Source organism: Melozone crissalis, unplaced genomic scaffold, assembly GCF_028551555.1.
Source record: "Melozone crissalis strain CALT ecotype California unplaced genomic scaffold, PUWL_Pcris_2 ptg000468l_1, whole genome shotgun sequence".
Classification (NCBI taxonomy): Eukaryota; Metazoa; Chordata; class Aves; order Passeriformes; family Passerellidae; genus Melozone; species Melozone crissalis.
In genome coordinates, this window is record NW_026536185.1 from 22,726 (window position 1) to 43,288 (window position 20,563).

Below are 20,563 nucleotides of genomic sequence, written 5' to 3' on the forward strand. Positions count from 1 at the left end.
GGGATGGGGATGGGGGACAGGGACAGGGACAGGGATGGGGATAGGGGACATGGGGACAGGGAGGGGCCAGGGGGACAGAGGAGACAGGGGATAGGGGACAGGGATGGGGATGGGGACAGAGAGGACAGGGAGGGGACAGGGATGGGGACATGGGGGACATGGGGAGAGGGACAGGGAAGGGGACAGGGATGGAGAGGGGGACAGGGGACAGGGAAGTGACAGGGATGGGGCACATGGGGACAGGGAGGGGACAGGGGAAATGTGGCAGGGAAGGGGACAGGGAGGGAACATGGGGACAGGGGGACAGAGGGGACAGGGATGGGGACATGGGGACAGGGGGACAGAGGGTACAGGGATGGGGACATGGGCACAGGGGACCAAGGGGATGAGGACAGGGGACATAGGGACAGAGATATGGGGACAGGGACAGGGGGACAGGGACAGGGAAGGGACAGGCAGAGGGGACAGGGATGGGGACCCTCAGTGTGCCTGGGACAGGTCACTGAGCCATGGGGACGTGTCACCGTGTCACCGGGCCCTGGGGGCTTCCTTGTCTCTGTCCCCATGGGGGCTGTGTCCCCACAGTGCCACCGTCCCTGTCCCCACAGTGCCACCGTCACTGTCCCCACAGTGCCACCCCCACTGTCCCCACAGTGCCACCCGATGTCCCCTGATGCCACTGTCACTCTCCCCATGGTGCCATTGTCCCTGTCCCCTGGTGCCACCATCCCTGTCCCCTTGATGGCCATGTCCCCATGGTGCCACCCCTGCTGTCCCATGGTGCCACTGTCCCTGTCCCCGTGGTGCCACCATCCCTGTCCCCATGGTGCCACCGTACCTGTCCCCTGGTGCCACCATCCCTTTCCCCTGGTGTCACTGTCCCTGTCCCTGTGTCCCACAGATCCCCAGTGCCACCCCTGCTGTCCCCATGGTGCCACCCCTGCTGTCCCCATGGTATCACTGTCCCTGTCCCCATGGTGCCACTGTCACTGTCCCCATGGTGCCACCGTCCCTGTCCCCCGGTGCCACCCTGTGTCCCTGTGCCCCACAGATCCCCAGTGGTACCCAGCGAGGCAGTCCCTGCGGCTGGACCCCAGTGAGTGACACCGATGTCCCCAATGTCCCCAGGGGTGTCCCCAACTGTCCCCAAGGGTGTCCCCAGGTGTCTCTGGATGTCCCCGGCTGTCCCCAGGGGTCTCCCCAGGTATGCCCCCAGGTGTCCCCAAGGTGTCCCCAGGGATGTCCTCAGGTGTTCCCCAGGTGTCCCCAAGGGTGTCCCCAGAGTGTCTCCGGATGTCCCCAGGGGTGTCCAAGAATGTCCCCAGGTGTCCCCAAGGCGCCCCGGGTGTCCCCCTGATGTCCCCAGCCGTCCCCAGGTACCCTCCAGGTGTGCCCCGGGAATGTCGCAGGTGTCCCTCAGGGATGTCCCCAGGGATGTCCCCAGATGTGCCAGGTGTCCCAAGGTGTCCCCCAGGTGTCACCGGGTACCCCCCAGGTGTGCCCCAGATGTGCCCCAGGTGTGTCCCCAGGTGTGTGCCCAGGTATGTGCCAGGTGTGTGCCAGGTGTGTGCCAGGTGTGTGCCAGGTGTGTGCCAGGTGTCCCCAGGTACGCCTCAGGGATGTGCCGGGTGTGCCAGGTGTGTGCCAGGTGTGCCCACATGTGCCCTGGTGTGTGCCCAGGTACCCCCCCCCAAGGTGTGTGCCACTTGTGCCAGGTGCGTGCCAGGTGTGCCGGGTCTGTGCCAGGTGTGCCCAGGTGTGCCAGGCATGCCCAGGTGTTGCCTTCTGATACAAGGCAGGCGACCTGGTTCAGACGAACAGCACGGCAGCCCTCTCACTAGGGCCACTCGGGCCAATGACACACGCAGACATCAATGTGATGGACGGTCAAAAGGCGTTTATTATCTCGTCTCTTGGGTTTTTATAGTCTAGGGGGTCTCTACGTCAGCATGGGTCTGTCTTTACCTTCTATGGTTAGTAAGAGGTGGACTGTTACTGGGTAGGGGATGGAAAGTTACTGGAATTTGGTTAGGCGGGTTACATTCCTATGTTAGTTTCTTATCTATGGGAGGCAGATGGTCTTATCTAAGGGGATCTGAGGGTCCTGGCTTTCCGTGACATCGCGAGATCTTCCGCGGCGCCTTTCCCTGTCTACCACATCTCCCCCCCCCTTTTCACAAATGAATGAGGTAGTCATGTCTATAGGTACTTAAGTGAGGTATAAGGTTGTAGCTTGACAAGGGAAAAGGGTCTTGGGAGTCCTGAGTTAGCTTTTGTCAGACAAGCTCGGAGGATCTTGTGACTGACGGTGTTCCCTGGTTGAATTCTCTGGTTGAATTCTCTGGTTGATTTCTCTGGTTGATTTCACAGCAATTGTCGTCGGCCTAGGTACAGGATGTTGGTCCGTTCCAGGCGGGTCTGAACGAACGAGACCAGCTTGTTCAGCAGGCATGGTCCGAAGGTGACTGTTAGAAACAGCATGGCCAATGGACCTATCAGGACAGAAATCAGAGTGGTTAGCCAAGGTGATTGATTGAACCAGGACTCGTACCAGCCCTGTTGGGCCTCCCTGTCTTTCTGTCTCTGAGCCAGTCGGTTCCGCAGCTCTGCCATGGAGTCTCTCACGACTCCCGTGTGGTCTGCGTAGAAACAGCACTCCTCTTTCAAGGCGGCGCACAGGCCCCCTTGCTGCATGAACAGGAGGTCCAGGCCTCGCCTGTTCTGCAAGACCACTTCTGAGAGTGAGGAGACCGACTTCTCTAGAAAGGAGATGGATTTCTCGATCCTTTGCAGGTCCTCGTCAATCGTTGCTTGCAGCTGTGACAGTCCTTGGTGCTGGGTCGCTAGGGCTGAGACTCCTGTGGCCGTTCCGGCTGCTCCCAGGCCCAGCAGCATCGCGATAGTTATACCTGTCAATATTTCTCTTTTGTGGATCCGGCCGGGTCCCTCGAGAAGATGGTACATTTCTTCGTCTGAGTGGTACAGGATCCTAGGAACAATCAGAACTTGGACACAGAAGTCGTTAGAGTCATTGAATTTGGGAAGGAACACACAAGGACTCACTCCGGATCGCTGGCAAACCCACATCCCAGATGCGGCTGGGACTGCCCATTTATTGTTTTTCCTGTTAGGCTTGACGATTTTGGTGCAGACGTTGCCTTTCTGCCTAGCTAGGGTTGCATTGCCAAAGCATCTGCCTCGGCCTGTGACTTGACTCAGGGTGATTCCCTTGCGAGGGGTGTCCCATCTGCACTGGTGAGGGGCGTCGGCTGAGGAATAACTGAAGGGAGTGTTTAAGGCGACTCCTTCGAAAAAGGGGGGTTTGACATCGTAACAAAGCCAGCAGGATTCGGTTAGGTTAGGGTTGGATTCATTCAGGGATACAAAGGTAGCTTCTAACATGCGAAGGATTGGGTCTGAGTCTGACTCGGTTAAGCGGCTCATCTGAAAGGTCTCCGCTTGACCGGTCGGGACTTTGCTGACCCCTGTGGGTAAGGTTTTGGGGTAGGTTACGTTTCTCCCTTTCGGCACGCTTTTAATCGCTTTGTTGGGTCCGACTGCTCGGGGTGCTGACGGTTGAAGCCTGATAATTTGCACATTCGCTCTCTCTTTTGACCCTTGAAGGACCACTGTCCACGTTCTGCCTGTGGCCCAGCTAGGGTGATCTGGCTGCAAGACCGTCATGTTGTACTCAGTGCATGCCCGAAATCTAGGGATTTTATGTTGGTTTCGATGGAAGTTCCCGTGAAAGAAGAGGGGTATTTTGCAACCGATGGGTGCCCAGGTGAATTGTAGGAATTTGTCTGGCTCTTGTGGATCCCACCCAGGCCCCGATGGCCTGGCATCTGTAACTATAGTTTCGCAACCCCAGTGCCCACAGTATCCCCACCCTGGGTGATTGCAGTAGCTTTTCCCAGGGTTTGAAGCTGGGCACCAGTAGGATAGGTACGAGTGTTTGACGTGTGGGGAATAGGGGTGTACCTTTGGCTGTCCTGGAAACAGGTCGGTGATGCGGAGCACGAAGGATGGAGTATTCGGTGTGGTGATCTGTCTGAGTGCTTTGCCCCTACTAAGGTGTCGCATGACCCACCTGAAGGGCTGATGGGGGTAGTGATCTGGGCTGGCTTGCCCCCTGGCAACAAGCCCCAACAGCAAAATCACACAGAAACACCCTTGGTGCTTGGGTCTCACCCGTGCGGGTCTCTCGGGTGCTGCTTGGCGGCTTGGTGGTCTGTCGCTTTCGTCTGGAACCGGGAAGTACGCGTCACGAGGGCGTCCCACGAGCAGGTCCTGTAAACAGATACTCGCAATTCTCGTCAGTCTCATTCTGCTCGCCCTGAAGGTCCGGTTTAATCGACTTAAGTGGACACCACCTGATTTTGCCGTCCTTTTTGACCGCTGCGTACCCTCGCCCCGTGAGCATCAGCCTCTAACCCCGTTCCCACTCGCCTAGCTCGTTTCTGATTACCACCTGCGGGCCCTCTTCTAGCGTTCGAGTGACCCAGTGTTTTTGAACGGGACTGTTTGTTTCATCTCCCCTAGGGAATTGATTCAGTGCCAGCAAGGCGGTTGCCAGCATACGTGCCTGATCTCCTGGGGGAATGGCATTGGCAAAGCCCTCTGCTTTTGCCAACACTTCTATCTTGGTTTTCAGGGTCTGGTTTGCTCTCTCTACTATGGCCTGTCCGGTACTGTTATGCGGGATGCCATGCACTAGCGTGATACCCCATTTCGAGGCGAATTCCTGTACTTGTTTGGATTTGAAGTTGGAGCCGTTGTCCGTTTTGATCTGCTTGGGGATGCCTAGCCAGGCCATGGCTGTCAGCCAGTGCTGAATTGTGGCTTTGGAGTTGGTTTTGGGGTGCTGTGTAGCTACGATCGCTCCGCTATAAGTGTCTACTGTCACTGCAAGCCAAGCTCGGGGCCTTAGTATTTCGCACCAGGTGAAGTCTGACTGCCAGACTTCTGAGGGCTTGAGACCTCTCGGGTTGACTCCGTAGGACCAAAGGGGTGACTTCTGGCAATGAGGGCAAGTGGCTACCACATGTTTGGCGTCCGCCGTCGAGATTCCGCATCTCTTTGCCAGTGCTTTGACTCCGATGTGGAGTGACTCGTGCAGTTGATGAGCTCTTTGCAAGGTCCAAACGCCTTTCGCTGCGGCGTCCGCTTTGTCGTTGCCGATCTGGAAGTAACCTTTGACTGGGTCATGGCTGTTGATGTGGATGACTGACACGGTGCCCTGTCGCGAGGAGAGTGCTTCTTCCAGCATTAGGGCTGCTGCTGATGTTGACACTCCTGGTCCTGCCATGGCTAGGCTGAGCCTTGCCACGAATATGGAGTCCGTTACGATGTTGAGGTGTTCGTCTTGGAAGAGTCCGCACGCCAAAACCACTGCTGCTGCTTCCAGTTGTTGCACTGACAGTGTGGGGTCCCTCGCTTTGACGCAGTGCCATTGCTCTCCTGCCTGCCACACTGCTGCTGCGGTTGAGGTCGTGGAGGAGGCGTCTGTGAAGACCGTTGGTCCCGGCTGCGGTCTGTCCTTGACCTTCGGCGGCATGTCCATGTCGACTACGGTCAGCAGCTTAGTCCAGGGTGGCTTGGAAGAGTAGGAGATTTCTCCTCCGAAGCCGGAGAGAGCAAGGGCCAGGTACTCCGATATTACGGTTGACTCTATGGTCGGCTGCTTGCGAAACGGAAGGTGGATACTTGTCGGCTCTGTCCCTAGGTGTTTCAAGGCGAGTCTCCTGCCTTTCATTATGAGGTTGGCAATGCACTCGATTCCTGGGGAAAACGCACGAGCGGGTCTTCCGAGGACCACCCATTGGATGGGTCGGGCCTTTTCTGCAAGTCCTTGGGCGAGTGCTCCCACTCCCCCCTTCGGTGTAAAGTGGACGTACAGGTCCAGTGGCATGGCTGGATTCCACCTGGCAAGCGTGCCAGTGGCCATTTGGTTTTCGATGAAGTCGAGGGAGCTCGTTGCTTGCGGTGTCAGCTTCTTGGGTTCCTAGGGGTGCTTTCCTTTCAGGAGGTCGTACAGAGGGTCCATGATCTCGGGAGGAATCAGGACGATGTTGCGAAGCCACTGCAGCGATCCCACCAGGCGTTGCACGTCGTGGAGTGTCTTGATGTCTCGGTTGATCTTCATCTCGGGGGGTGTCACGTAGGAGCTTGTGATGCCTACTCCCAGGAAGGTCACGCAGGGTCCTCTCTTGATCTTTGCGCTCGCGATCTCGAAGCCGTTGGCTTGAAGGGTTTCCGTGATTGTGGACACAAGGTGATCTACTTGGCTTGTTGATGGTGCTGCGACCAGGATGTCGTCCATGTACTGGATGATGGTTGCGGTGGGGTAGGAGTGTCGGACTGGTGTCAGTGCTTTGTCCACGGTGATTTGGCATATGGTGGGACTGTCGACCAGGCCTTGCGGAAGTACTCTCCATTGGAAGCGAAGGTTGGGCCGCTCGCCGTTCCGAAATGCCACGGAAAAGGCGAATCGTTCTCTGTCCTCAGGGTGCAGGGGTATTGAAAAGAAGCAGTCCTTGATGTCCAGTACTGCACACGGCTGCCCTTCGGGGATGGCTGAGTTCGCGGGAAGCAGTGTCTGGACTGGACCCATGGGTCGAATCGTCTTGTTCACTTCTCTCAGGTCATGGACGAGACGATAGCCTTGTCCGGACCTTTTGGGGACCACGAATACCGGGGTGTTCCATGGGCTGGTGGAGGGTTCTATGTGACCCTTTTGCAGTTCTCGATCGACCAGTTCCAGCAAGGCTGCCATTCGAGGCTCTGTCAGGGGCCACTGCTCAACCCATACAGGGTCTGATGATTTCCAAGTCAATTTGATTGGCAGCGGAGGGTGTACGGCAGTGGCCCTTATGATAAATTTGTGATCCGAAATCCTAGCAAGGAGAGAACATCCCTTCCTAACAGGGGTGGAGAATTCTGCAAAATGTAGGGGTAGATTGCTACTGTCTGTTCTGGTCCCTTTTTCGTGTGAAGTGTTATAGCCACCAGCTGGGTGCTTTTCCATGCCCGGGACTGCCCCCCCACTCCGTTCACTGGGGGGACTTCTTTGAATTGCCAATGTCCGGGCCAATGCGTTTGGGGAATAATCGTGCAGTCTGATCCCGTGTCCGCCCAAAACTGAAGCCCTATGACGTGAGGATCTTGGCTGCCGTAAAGGCGGCATGTCCCCCACACCATCAAGGGCTCCTTCCCTATTTTCATGACCAAGGCCACCCAGGGATCCCGCTCTGGGGCGTCCCCTGCTGGCCCTGTGACTCCGGCGCGGGTTGTGGTGGTGGGGGGTGCGAAGGTATTGAGGGTGCTGCACAACTCTGCCATTGTATTGCTGGGGGGGATGCAAAGGTGACTGCTCCCTGTGGGGGCATAGGGTATGAGAATCCCCTGCCCCACTGGGGGTTGCTGTAGCTGGGCCGCTGCATATTCCAGGTGGGAGGGGGCTGAACACGGCCCGGCCACCCCCTCCCTCTCCCGTTTCCCTGAGGCCTGGATCTGCATTCCTTAGCTAAATGCCCCTTCCTTCCACACCCCCAGCACGGTCCCCTGCCTCCCGCTTGGCGTGGTGGAGCAGCTGCTGATAGGCGGCTTGGCTGGGGGCAGTTTGCTGCCAAGTGGCCTGCCTGGCCGCACTTAAGGCATGCCATCACGCTGGTTATTGCAGTTTGAACTGCTGCTTGGATGGGAGCTAGGTGTTCCTCCTTTGCAACGTGTCTGATCATGGCAGCTATATTGGACCCCTGTGGCAGTGATCTTAAAATGTCCTTAGTGGCTGAGTTGCATTGCTGGCGTAAACACTCTGCCAGCACGGGACCCTTTGCCTCTGAGGGTAACGCCGAGGAATCTAATGCAGCCTGGAGCTTATCCACGAATTGAGTGAAGCTCTCACTCTCACCCTGTTTTATGGAAGACCATGGAGAGGGTTTGGCTACCACTTTAGAAGCGTCACGGATGGCTTCTCGGGCAGCTCGGGTCGTTGTCATGACCTCATGGGCTCGCAGGCCCTCAGCCTGTTGCTGGGGGGTGATCATAGTGGGGTCTGTGCCCATAAGCCTCTGTATGCTGGAGCCATGCAGTGGATGGTCTGCCCCTGTTACCAAGGCTAGCTGTTTCATGCAATTATCCTCCCATTCTTGTTTGAAAACGATCATCCCTGCACCATCGAATATCATTCTACATGTCTGCTTAATATCGAAGGGAAGCATGTCGTCCCCACCAAAAAGGCCGTCTATAAGTGTGCAAACCATGGCAGAATTAATTCCCTTATCCGCAATCGCTTTAACAATTGCCTGCACATCTTTCGGATTGACTGGTGAATAAGTCCTTTGGTTTCCGCCTGCCCCCCCCACACGGACCGGGAACACTAAAGTGGCAGACGGAGCCCATTCCGCGCAAGCCATTTTTATTTTCCGCCAATTTGTGAGCGGGGTTTGGTTTTTCTCTGGTAACCCCTTCACCCAAGCGGGAGCACTGTGGCTAGTGACCTTACATGCCGCTTCTCTCTCTCTGTTAAAGCCGTAATCCAGATCGGAATCCTCCGATCCTATCTCGGGCTCGGAGCTCGAGCCCGAGTCCGAGCCGGAAGTTGAATAAGGAGACGCTTCCGGGCTGCTCTGCCTTTTCCCCGGACTCCGACCCCGCCCCCTCCTGCGGGGGTCGGGCCGTTCCCTCTCCCTGGGGTCCCCCCGCCTCCTGCTGGGGGAGGTCCTTGCCCTATAAGGACCTACTGTGAACTGAGGGCTCTGGTTGATCTTACGCGTCTCCGCGGGGGCAGCCCCGTCCCCCCGCTCGCCCGCGCATGCGTTGTTAAGCGGGCTGACCGCGCTTCCGCCCCCCGCCTCCTCCTTTCCGCCCGGACCACGCGGTTCGGCGCCATTTTCAAACGCATATGGTGGGGGGGCGTTTTTATCAGTCCCTACGGGGTCCGCCAATTCGGCCGCGTTCCGCGCCTCCTCCGCGAGCCCCCGCCAGAACGTCCGCGGGTGTTCCCCCCCCTCCGATGGTGAATCCGCTCGCTGAGGGGGGTTTGGCGTTCGCGCCTCCGCGCGCCCGCCCGGGTCAGGCCCCTCCGCGGTTTGTGTCGCCGCGCCCACCCCCAACTGCGGCACGGCTAATAAACAAGTTCGCGCGGCTATCCAGGTTTCTTGCTCTTGTCGAGCCTTTTGCAGAGCCTGGACAACCCTGCCCCACGATTTTAGGGCTTTCCCTGAGCCCGAGGACATGGTGTCCTCCGCCAGGGCCTTTGTACAATTATCCCACACGTCCGAATGTAGGACGTCCACGGGGCTTTCAATAGCCCCAAGCTTAATCAGTCTCGGCAATGCGAGAGATAAATCCCTAAGTTTACATTCTATACCCCATTGTGCATGCATCTCTGTTACGACCTTCGCAATGGCTTCCATGGTCCACGCTGGTCCGGAGGCGTCCCTCCCGCTGTGGTCAGACCTGCTGCCAGCAGCCGCTGATCTCTGGCCAGGAGAATACCCGAACCCCGGGGGCTGCAGCAGTCCCGGGTTTCGGCACCAATTTGTTGTTTTTTGATACAAGGCAGGCGACTTGGTTCAGACGAACAGCACGGCAGCCCTCTCACTAGGGCCACTCGGGCCAATGACACACGCAGACATCAATGTGATGGACGGTCAAAAGGCGTTTATTATCTCGTCTCTTGGGTTTTTATAGTCTAGGGGGTCTCTACGTCAGCATGGGTCTGTCTTTACCTTCTATGGTTAGTAAGAGGTGGACTGTTACTGGGTAGGGGATGGAAAGTTACTGGAATTTGGTTAGGCGGGTTACATTCCTATGTTAGTTTCTTATCTATGGGAGGCAGATGGTCTTATCTAAGGGGATCTGAGGGTCCTGGCTTTCCGTGACATCGCGAGATCTTCCGCGGCGCCTTTCCCTGTCTACCACACCCAGGTGTGTCCCTTTGTGTGCCCAGGTGTGTGAAAGGTGTCCCCAGGTGTGTGCCCAGGTGTGTGCCCAGGTATGCCCAAGGGTGTGCCAGGGGTGTGCCCAGGTGTGCCAGGTGTGTCCCCAGGTGTGTGCCAGGTACACTCAGGTGTGCCAGGGCTGTGCCAGGTGTGTCCCCAGGGATGTCCCAGGTATCCCTCAGGGATGTCCCCAGCTGTGCCAGGTGCGTGCCAGGAGTGCCCAGGTGTGCCAGGTGTGTGCCCAGGTGTGTGCCCAGGCATGCCCCAAGTGTGCCCAAGTGTGTCCCCAGGTATGCCCAGGTACCCCCCAGGTGCCCCAGGCATGCCCAGGTGTCCCTAGGGATGTCCCCAGGGAGGTCCCCAGGTGTGCCTAGGGATGTCTCCAGGCATGGCAAGGTGTGCCCAGGTGTGCCAGGTGTGCCCAGGTGTGCCAGGTGTGCCCAGGTGTACCCAGGGAGGTCCCCAGGTGTGCCCAGGCAAGCCCAGGTGTGTGCTAGGCATGCCCAGGTGTGTGCCACGTGTGCCCAGGCATGCCCAGGTGTGTGCCCAGGTGTGCCCAGGTGTGCCAGGTGTGTGCCCAGGTGTGTGCCCAGGTGTGCCAGGTGTGTGCCCAGGTGTGCCAGGTGTGCTCTCCGCAGAGGGGCGCTCTCTCAAGGACGAGGATGTGCTGCAGTCGCTGCCCGTGGGCACCACGGCCACGCTCTACTTCCGGGACCTGGGGGCGCAGATCAGCTGGGTCACGGTCAGTGTCACACCTGTGGCACCTGTCTGTCACCTGTGTCACCTGTGTCACCTGTGTCACCTCTGGGTCACCTGTGTAACCCCCCATGTCACCTGTGTGTCATCTATGTAACCCCCCATGTCATCCCCGTGTCACCTGTGTCACCTTCTGGGACCTGGGGGCGCAGATCAGCTGGGTCACGGTCAGTGTGACACCTGTATCACCTGTGTGTCACCTGTGTCACACCTGTGTCATCCCCCTGTGTCATCCCCTGTCACCCACTGTGTCACCTGTGTGTCACCTGTGTGTCACCTGTGTCATCTGTGTCACCTGTGTGTCACCTGTGTCATCCCCTGTCACCCACTGTGTCACCTGTGTGTCACCTGTGTGTCACCTGTGTCATCTGTGTCACCTGTGTGTCACCTGTGTCATCCCCTGTCACCCACTGTGTCACCTGTGTGTCACCTGTGTGTCACCTGTGTCATCCCCTGTCACCCACTGTGTCACCTGTGTCACCTGTGTCATTTACGTAACTCCCTGTGTCACCTGTGTCACACCCTGTGTCACCTGTATCACCTCCCTGTTTCACCTGTGTCACCTGTGTCACCACATGCGTCACCTGTGTGACACCTGTGTGTCCTCCCCTGTGTCACCTGTGTAATCCTGTGCCATTTCCTGTCACCCATTGTGTCACCCGTGTGTCACCTGTGTGACCTGCATGTCATCTATGTAACGCCCTGTGTCACCCGTGTGTCACCTGTGTCACACCTGTGTCACCTGTGTCACACCTGTGCCCCCCCTGTGCCCGTCTGTCCCTCTCTGTCCCTCTGTCCCTGCTCCTGGGTGTCCCATGTCCCCTGTGTTCACCTGTCCCAGGTGTCCCTGTCCCCTCACCTGTCCCCTCTCACCTGTCCCTCACCTGTGCCAGGTGTCCCCGACTGTCCCAGGTGTCCCTGTCCCTGACTGTCCCTTCTTACCTGTCCCAGGTGTCCCTGACTGTCCCCTCTCACCTGTGCAGGTGTTCCTGACGGAGTACGCGGGTCCCCTCCTCATTTACCTGTCCCAGGTGTCCCTGACTGTCCCTGACTGTCCCCTCTCACCTGTCCCTCACCTGTGCCAGGTGTCCCTGACTGTCCCAGGTGTCCCTCACCTGTCCCCCCTCACCTGTCCCAGGTGTCCCCGACTGTCCCTCACCTGTCCCTCGCCTGTCCCAGGTGTCCCTGTCCCCCCTCACCTGTCCCAGGTGTCCCTGTCCCCCCTCACTGTCTGTCACCTGTCCCAGGTGTCCCTGTCCCCTCTCACCTGTCCCTCACCTGTCCCAGGTGTCCCTGTCCCCCCTCACTGTCCCTCACCTGTCCCAGGTGTTCCTGTCCCCCCTCACTGTCCCTCACCTGTCCCAGGTGTCCCTGTCCCCCCTCACTGTCCCTCGCCTGTCCCAGGTGTCCCTGTCCCCCCTCACTGTCCCTCGCCTGTCCCAGGTGTTCCTGTCCCCCCTCACTGTCCCTCACCTGTCCCAGGTGTCCCTGTCCCCCCTCACTGTCTGTCACCTGTCCCAGGTGTCCCTGTCCCCCCTCACTGTCCCTCACCTGTCCCAGGTGTTCCTGTCCCCCCTCACTGTCCCTCACCTGTCCCAGGTGTCCCTGTCCCCCCTCACTGTCCCTCACCTGTCCCAGGTGTTCCTGACGGAGTACGCGGGTCCCCTGCTCATTTACCTGCTGTTCTATTTCCGGGTGCCGTTCCTGTACGGGCCCCGCTACGACTTCACGGCCAGCCGGCACCGCGTGGTGCAGTGAGTGACACCGGGGGGACATTGGGGACAGTGGGGACACCTTGGGGACATTGGGGACACTGGGGACACCTTGGGGACAGTCACAGCCAGCCGGCACCGCGTGGTGCAGTGAGTGACAATGGGGACATTGGGGACACTGGGGACACCCTGGGGACATTGGGGACACTGGGGACACCTTGGGGACAGTCACAGCCAGCCGGCACCGCGTGGTGCAGTGAGTGACAATGAGGGGACATTGGGGACAGTGGGGACACTGGGGACACCTTGGGGACATTGGGGACACTGGGGACACCCTGGGGACATTGGGGACACTGGGGACACCTTGGGGACATTGGGGACATTGGGGACACCTTGGGGACAGTGGGGACAGTCACGGCCAGCCGGCACCGCGTGGTGCAGTGAGTGACAATGGGGACATTGGGGACATTGTGTTTGGGGACATTGGGGACACTGGGGGGATTGGGGACAGTGGGGACATCTTGGGGACAGTCACCGCCACCCGGCACCATGTGGTCCCGTGAGGGGCACCATGGGGACATTGGGGACACCTTGGGGACAGCGGGGGGACATTGGGGGGACACTGGGGACATTGGGGGGGTTTGGGGACATGGGGACACTGGGGACACTGGGGGGGACATTTGGGACATTGGGGGATTATGGGGGGACACGGTGACATCGGGGAGACATTGGGGACACCTTGGGGACGCTGGGGCTTGCAGGGCCCATTGTGGGGACACCGGCTGGGTGTTGGGGACAGGGGGGACGTGTCCCAGGTGTGTCCCAGGTGTGTCCCCAATGATGTCCCCAATGATGTCCCCAATGATGTCCCCAGCCTGGCGTGCTGCTGTCACTCGTTCCACTACGTCAAGCGGCTGCTGGAGACGCTGTTCGTGCACCGCTTCTCGCACGGCACCATGCCCCTGCGCAACATCTTCAAGGTGGGACACCTGGGACACCTGTGTGACACCTGGGTGACACCTGTGTCACCTGTGTGACACCTGTGTGCCACCTGTGTCACTGCCCTGGGCATTGTCCTGTCCCCTCCCTGTCCCCTTCTCGCACGGCACCGTGCCCCTGCGCAACATCTTCAAGGTGTGACACCTGTGTGACACCTGTGTGACACCTGTGTGACACGTGCGTGATGCCTGTGTGCCACCTGTGACACCTGTGTGACACCTGCGTGACACCTGCGTGACACCTGTGACACCTGTGTGACACCTGTGTCACTGCCCCGGCACCGCCCTGTCCCCTCCCCTTCTCACACGGCACCGTGCCCCTGCGCAACACCTTCAAGGTGGGACACCTGTGACACCTGTGTGACACCCGAGTGTCACCTGTGTGACACCTGTGTGACACGTGTGCCACGCTCCCAGCACCGCTGTCACTGCCCTGTGCCCTCCCTGTCCTTGTCCTTGTCCCTGTCCCCACCAGTTCTGGCGTGGTGGCACCGACCCTGTGCCACCTCTCCGAGGTGTCGCTGTCACCTGGGTCACCTGGGTCACCTGGCTGTCCCCTCTGTGTCACCCCTGCCACCCCCTGGGTCCCCTCCCTGTCACCTCTGCTGTCCCCTGTCACCTCTGGGTCACCTCTGCCACCCCGTGTCCCCGCCCAGCCCTGACCCCGTGTGACATCATCCAGGTGTCACTGTCACCTGGGTCACCTCCCTGTCCCCCCTGGGTCACCTCTGGGTCACCTCTGCCACCCCCTGTCCCCACCTGGCCCTGACCCCGTGTGGCGTCATCCCGGTGTCACCTCTGCCACCCTGTCCCCTCCGTGTCCCCTCCATGGCAGCCCCGCACACCTGGCTGTCCCCAGGTGTGCCCTGCCCGCCACTGCCCCGTCCCCAAAGTGTCCCCAAAGTGTCCCCAACGTGTCCCCAATGTGTCCCAACGTGTCCCCAGAACTGCACCTACTACTGGGGCTTCGCTGCCTGGATGGCGTACTACATCAACCACCCGCTGTACACCCCGCCAGGTGAGTGACACTGTCACTGTCACCTGTGTGTCACCTGTGTGTCACTGTCCCCATCCCCATTACATCAACCACCCGCTGTACACCCCGCCAGGTGAGTGACACTGTCACTGTCACCTGTGTGTCACCTGTGTGTCACTGTCCCCATCCCCATTACATCAACCACCTGCTGTACACCCCGCCAGGTGAGTGACACTGTCACTGTCACCTGTGTGTTACTGTCACCTGTGTGTCATTGTCATTGTGACTGTCCTCATTGTCACCTGTGTGTCACTGTCACCTGTGTGTCACTGTCACTGTCCCCATTACATCAACCACCCGCTGCACACCCCGCCAGGTGAGTATCACTGTCACTGTCACCTGTGTGTCACCTGTGTGTCATTGTCACCTGTCACTGTCACCTGTGTGTCACTGTCACTGTCCCCATTACATCAACCACCCGCTGTACACCCTGCCAGGTGAGTGTCACCTGTGTGTCCCTGTCACTGTCACGGTCACCTATCACTGTCACCTGTCACTGTCACCTGTCCCTGTCCCCGTCCCCGTGTCCCCTTTGTCGCCCTGTGCCACCAGGACACACACAGGGGGTGTCCCTGTCCCTGTCCCTGTCCCTGCCACGCCCGTGTCCCCTGCGGGAGGGGACACTGCTGCTGTCCCTGTCCCCATCCCCGTCCCTGTGTCCGTGTCCCTGTGTCCTTCTGTCCCTCTGTCCCTGTCTGTCTGTCCCCATGCTGACCCCCTCGTGTCCCTGTCCCTCTGTCCCCAGTGTCCCCCTGTCCCTCTGTCCGTCTGTCCCCATGCTGACTCTCCCTTGTCCCCATCCCTGTCCCTGTGTCCCCCTGTCCGTCTGTCCCCAGTGTCCCCGTGTCCCTCTGTCCCTGTGTCCCTCTGTCCCCATGCTGACCCCCCCGTCCCTGTCCCTCTGTCCCTCTGTGCCCCTGTCCCCTCTGTCCTCCCCATCCCTGTCCCTGTGTCCCTGTGTCCGTCTGTCCCCAGTGTCCCCCTGTCCCCATCCCTGTCCCCGTGTCCCTCTGTCCCGCTCTGACCCCCGTCTGTCCCCCAGCGTACGGTGACGATCAGGTGAAGCTGGCGCTGGCCGTGTTCCTGGTGGGTACGGGGGGGGACACTGGGGGGACACTGGGGACACTGGGGGGACACGGTGGGGGGACATTGGGGGGGACATTGGGGACACAGGGGGGACACGGGGGGGACATTGGGGGGACATTGGGGACATTGAGGGGACATTGGGGGGACATTGGGGACACAGGGGGGACACGGGGGGACATTGGGGGGACATTGGGGACATTGAGGGGACATTGGGGGGACATTGGGGACACAGGGGGGACACGGGGGGGACATTGGGGGGACATTGGGGACATTGAGGGGACATTGGGGGGACATTGGGGGGACACTGGGGGGACATTGGGGGGGACATTGGGGGGACACTGGGGACACAAGGGGGACATTGGGGGGACATTGCGGGGACACTGGGGGGACATTGGGGACATTGGGGGGGACATTGAGGGGACATTGGGGACATTGGGGGGACATTGGGAGGACATTGGGGGGACATTGGGGACATTGGGGGACATTGAGGGGACATTGGGAGGACATTGGGGGGACATTGAGGGGACATTGGGGACATTGGGGACATTGGGGGGACATTGAGGGGACATTGGGGGGACATTGGGGGGCTGGGAATGGGGGCTTTGGGGGGTTTGGGGGTCTGGGATGGTTTGGGGGGGGCCAGGATGGGGATCTGGGGGGTCGTGGCAGAGTTGGGGGGTCCCAGTGGGGGTTTGGGGGGCTGGAAGGGCTGGGATGGGGGTTCAGGGGGGCCCAGTAGGGGCTGGGAGGGGTTTGGGGGGCTGGGATGGGGGATTTGGGGAGGGGTCTGGGGGGCCATGGGGGGGCTTGGGCAGATTTTGGGGGTCTGGAGGAGTTTTGGGGGGTCCCAATGGGGCCATGGGGACATTGGGGGGTCCCTGGGGGGGGTCCTGGTGCCACCCCCCCCGTGACCCCCCCAGTTCTGCCAGCTCGGGAACTTCTCCATCCACGTGGCCCTGAGGAACCTGCGGCCGGCGGGTGAGGGGACATTGAGGGGACATTGGGGACATTGGGGACATCTGGGGACATTGGGGACACTGGGGACATTGGGGACATTGGGGACGTTGGGGGAATTGGGGACATTGGGGGATTGGGGACATTGGGGACATCTGGGGACACTGGGGACAATGGGGATTGGGGACAATGGGGACAGTCAGGGGACAGCCAGGGGACAATGGGGACAGTGGGAACATCAGAGGACACAGAGGGACATTGGGGACAGCGGGGACAGCCAGGGGACAGTGGGCAGACATGGGGACATTGGGGACACTGATGGACATGGGGGACATCAGGGACATTGGGGACATTGAGGGGACAATGGGGACAGCGGGGTCAGCCAGGGGACATTGGGGACAGTGGGGGACACAGAGGGGACATGGTGGGTGGCACCTGTCCGGGGGTGGCCTGGGGGGTGACCCGTGTCCTGGGGGTGTCACCGGTGTGTCCCCGTGTCACTGGTGTGTCCCTGTGTCCCCACGGCCGGGGGTGTCACCGGTGTGTGTCACTGTGTCCCCATCTGTGGGGGCGTCACCAGTGTGTCCCCATGTGTGTCCCTGTGTGTCCCCATGTCACAGTGCATGTCCTGTGTCCCCATGTGTCACCGGTGTCCCCCCCTGTGTCCCCATGTCACTGGTGTCCCCCCGTGTGTCCCTGTGTCACTGATGTGTCCCCATGTGTCACCATGTGTGTCCCTGTGTCCCCATGTCACCGGCATGTCCCCGTGTCCCTCTGTGTCACCGGTGTCCCCCCGTGTGTCCCTGTGTCCCCATGTGTCCCCCTGCGTGTCCCCATGTCACCAGCGTGTCCCCGCGTCCCCCTGTGTCACCGGTGTCCCCCCCTGTGTCCCCACATCCGGGGGTGTCACCACTGTGTCCCTGTGTGTCTCCATGTCCCCGTGTCCCCCCGTGTCCCCCTGTGTGTCTCCATGTCACCGTGCGTCCCCGTGTCCCCCCGGGTCCTCCTGTGTCCCCATGTGTTCTGATGTCCCCATGTGTCACCAGTGTCCCCTGGTGTCCCCGCAGGCTCCGAGATGCGCAAGATCCCGTTCCCCACCCGGAGCCCCTCCCTGTGTCACTGTGTCACTGTCCCCATGTGTCACTGTGTGTCCCTGTGTCACTGTGTGTCACTGTGTGTCCCTGTGTGTGTCACTGTGTGTCACTGTGTGTCATTGTGTGTCACTGTCCCCATGTGTCACTGATGTCCCTGTGTCACTGTGTGTCACTGTGTGTCACTGTGTGTGTCCCTGTGTGTCCCTGTGTGTGTCCCTGTGTGTCACTGTGTGTCACTGTGTGTCCCTGTTTGTCACTGTGTCCCTGTGTGTCCCTGTGTGTGTCACTGTGTGTCACTGTGTGTGTGTCACTGTCCCCATGTGTCACTGATGTCCCTGTGTCACTGTGTCCCTGTGTGTCCCTGTGTGTGTCCCTGTGTGTGTCCCTGTGTGTCACTGTCCCGTGTCACTGTCACTGTGTCACTGTGTCACTGTCACTGTGTGTCACTGTCCCCATGTGTCCCTGTGTCACTGTCACTGTGTCACTGTGTGTCACTGTGTGTCACTGTGTGTCACTGTGTGTCACTGTGTCACTGTCACTGTGTGTCACTGTCCCCATGTGTCACTGTGTCACTGTCACTGTCCCCATGTGTCCCTGTGTCCCTGTGTCACTGTCCCTGTCCCCGCAGGCTCCAAGACGCGCAAGATCCCGTACCCCACCCGGAACCCGTTCATGTGTCCCTGTGTGTCCCTGTGTCACTGTGTCACTGTGTGTCACTGTGTCACTGTGTGTCATTGTCCCCATGTGTCACCGGTGTCCCCGTGTGTCCCCGTGTGTCCCCGTGTGTCACCGGTGTCCCCGTGTGTCACCGGTGTCCCCGTGTGTCCCCATGTGTCCCCATGTGTCACCGGTGTCCCCGTGTGTCACCGGTGTCCCCGTGTGTCCCCGTGTGTCCCCGTGTGTCACCGGTGTCCCCGTGTGTCCCCGTGTGTCCCCATGTGTCCCCGTGTGTCCCCGTGTGTCCCCGTGTGTCACCGGTGTCCCCGTGTGTCCCCGTGTGTCCCCGTGTGTCCCCGTGTGTCACCGGTGTCCCCATGTGTCCCCGTGTGTCCCCATGTGTCCCCGTGTGTCACCGGTGTCCCCGTGTGTCCCCGCAGGTTCCAAGACGCGCAAGATCCCGTACCCGACGCGGAACCCGTTCACGTGGCTGTTCCTGCTCGTGTCCTGCCCCAACTACACCTACGAGGTCAGGGACACCTGGGGACAATGGGGACACCTGGGGACACCTGGGGACACCTGGGGACACTGCAGAGACACCTGGGGACACACCTGGGGGGGTGTGGCATCCCTGGGGACACTGAGGACACCCCTGGGGGGGTGTGTGACATCCCTGGGGACACCTGGAGGGGACACCTGGGGACACTGCAGGGACACCTGGGGGGTGTGACATCGCTGTGCTGGGGGTGTCACTGGAGGATGGGGACACCCCAAAGGTGACATCCCCATAAGTGACACCCAGAGGTGACACCCACAGGTGACATTTCCCCAATTTGTCCCCCCCAGGTCGGTTCCTGGATCGGTTTCACCATCATGACCCAGTGCCTGCCCGGTGAGGGGACAGCAGGGGACAATGGGGGGACATGAGGGGACAAAGGGGGACACAGGAGGGGACACGGGGAGGGACACAGAGGGGACGGGGGGGAGGACATGGGGGGGAGACAAGGGGACAAGGAAGGGACACACGGGGGGACATGGGGGGGACATGGGGGGACATGAGGGGACAAGGAGGGGACATAAGGGGGGACACAGAGGGGACATGAGAGGGACAAAGGGGGACACATGGGGGGAGACATGGAGGGGACAATGAGGGGACATGGAGGGGACAATGAGGGGACATGAGGGGACAAAGGGGGACACAGGAGGGACATGCGGGGACATGGGGGAGACATGGAGGGGACACATGGGGGGACATGAGGGGACATTGGGGGGACACGGGGACAATGAAGGGACATGGAGGGGACATGGGGGGACAAGGGGGGGGACATGGAGGGGACATGAGGGGACACAAAAGGGCCATGGGGGGACATGGAGGGGACACAATGGGGGACATGAGGGGACATGGATGGGACATGGTGGGACATGGTGGGACATGAGGGGACATGGAGGGGACACGGGACAGGGGGTGACACCCCAGAGACCCCGGCCCTGTGTCCCCTCTGTCCGTGTCCCCTGTGCCACTCCTGGGTCCCCAGGGATTTTGGGGGGATTCGGGGTGGATTTGGGGGTGGTTTAGGTGGATTTGGGGGAATTTGGGGTGATTTGGGGTGGATTTGAGGGGGATTTTGGGGTGGATTTGGGTGGTTTTTGGGGTGATTGGGGTGATTTAGGAGTGATTTTGGGGGGATATGAGGTGGATTCAGGGTGGATTTAGGTGGATTTAGATGGATTTGGGGGCGATTTGGGGGAATTTGGGGTGATTTAGGTGGATTTTGGGGTGGATTTGGGTGGTTTTTGGGGTGATTTGGGGTGGATTTGAGGGGGATTTTGGGGGGATTCAGGTGGATTTGGGGGTGGTTTAGGCGGATTTTGGGGTGATTTGGGGTGGATTTAGGAGTGATTTTGGGGGGATATGAGGTGGATTCAGGGTGGATTTAGGTGGATTTAGATGGATTTGGATTTAGGGGAATTTGGGGTGGATTTGGGAACGATTTTTGGGGGGATTTGGGGTGGTTTAGATGGATTTGGGTGGATTTAGTGGTGATTCAGGGTTGATTTTGGGGTGGATTTTGGGGAATTTTAGGGGATTTGGGGGATTTAGGGGTGGATTTAGGAGCGATTCTGGGTGGATTTTGAGGGGAATTGAGTGGATTTTGGGTGGATTTGTGTTGGATTTAGGGGGATTTTGAGGGGATTTGGGTAGATTTTGGCTGGATTTGGGGTGGATTTGGGTTTAGGTGGATTAGGGCTGATTTGGGGTGGAATTGGGATGGATTTGGGATGGATTTAGGGGTCATTGATTAGATTTTGGGGGGATTTTGGG

The 20,563-nt window shown here is 59.6% G+C and overlaps 1 protein-coding gene across 2 annotated transcripts in view; it reads left to right on the plus strand.

The window, feature by feature from the left end:
* Positions 1-20,563, plus strand: part of TECR (trans-2,3-enoyl-CoA reductase) — a 32,140-nt gene that overhangs the window by 10,704 nt on the left and 873 nt on the right. For both annotated transcript variants that reach the window (XM_054295028.1, XM_054295029.1), the window contains exons 4-12: positions 1,052-1,096; positions 10,586-10,689; positions 12,342-12,457; positions 13,290-13,395; positions 14,359-14,431; positions 15,492-15,535; positions 16,456-16,513; positions 18,681-18,769; positions 19,087-19,132. In XM_054295028.1, the coding sequence (XP_054151003.1) occupies positions 1,052-1,096; positions 10,586-10,689; positions 12,342-12,457; positions 13,290-13,395; positions 14,359-14,431; positions 15,492-15,535; positions 16,456-16,513; positions 18,681-18,769; positions 19,087-19,132 (681 nt within the window). The remainder of the gene's footprint in view (positions 1-1,051; positions 1,097-10,585; positions 10,690-12,341; positions 12,458-13,289; positions 13,396-14,358; positions 14,432-15,491; positions 15,536-16,455; positions 16,514-18,680; positions 18,770-19,086; positions 19,133-20,563) is intronic.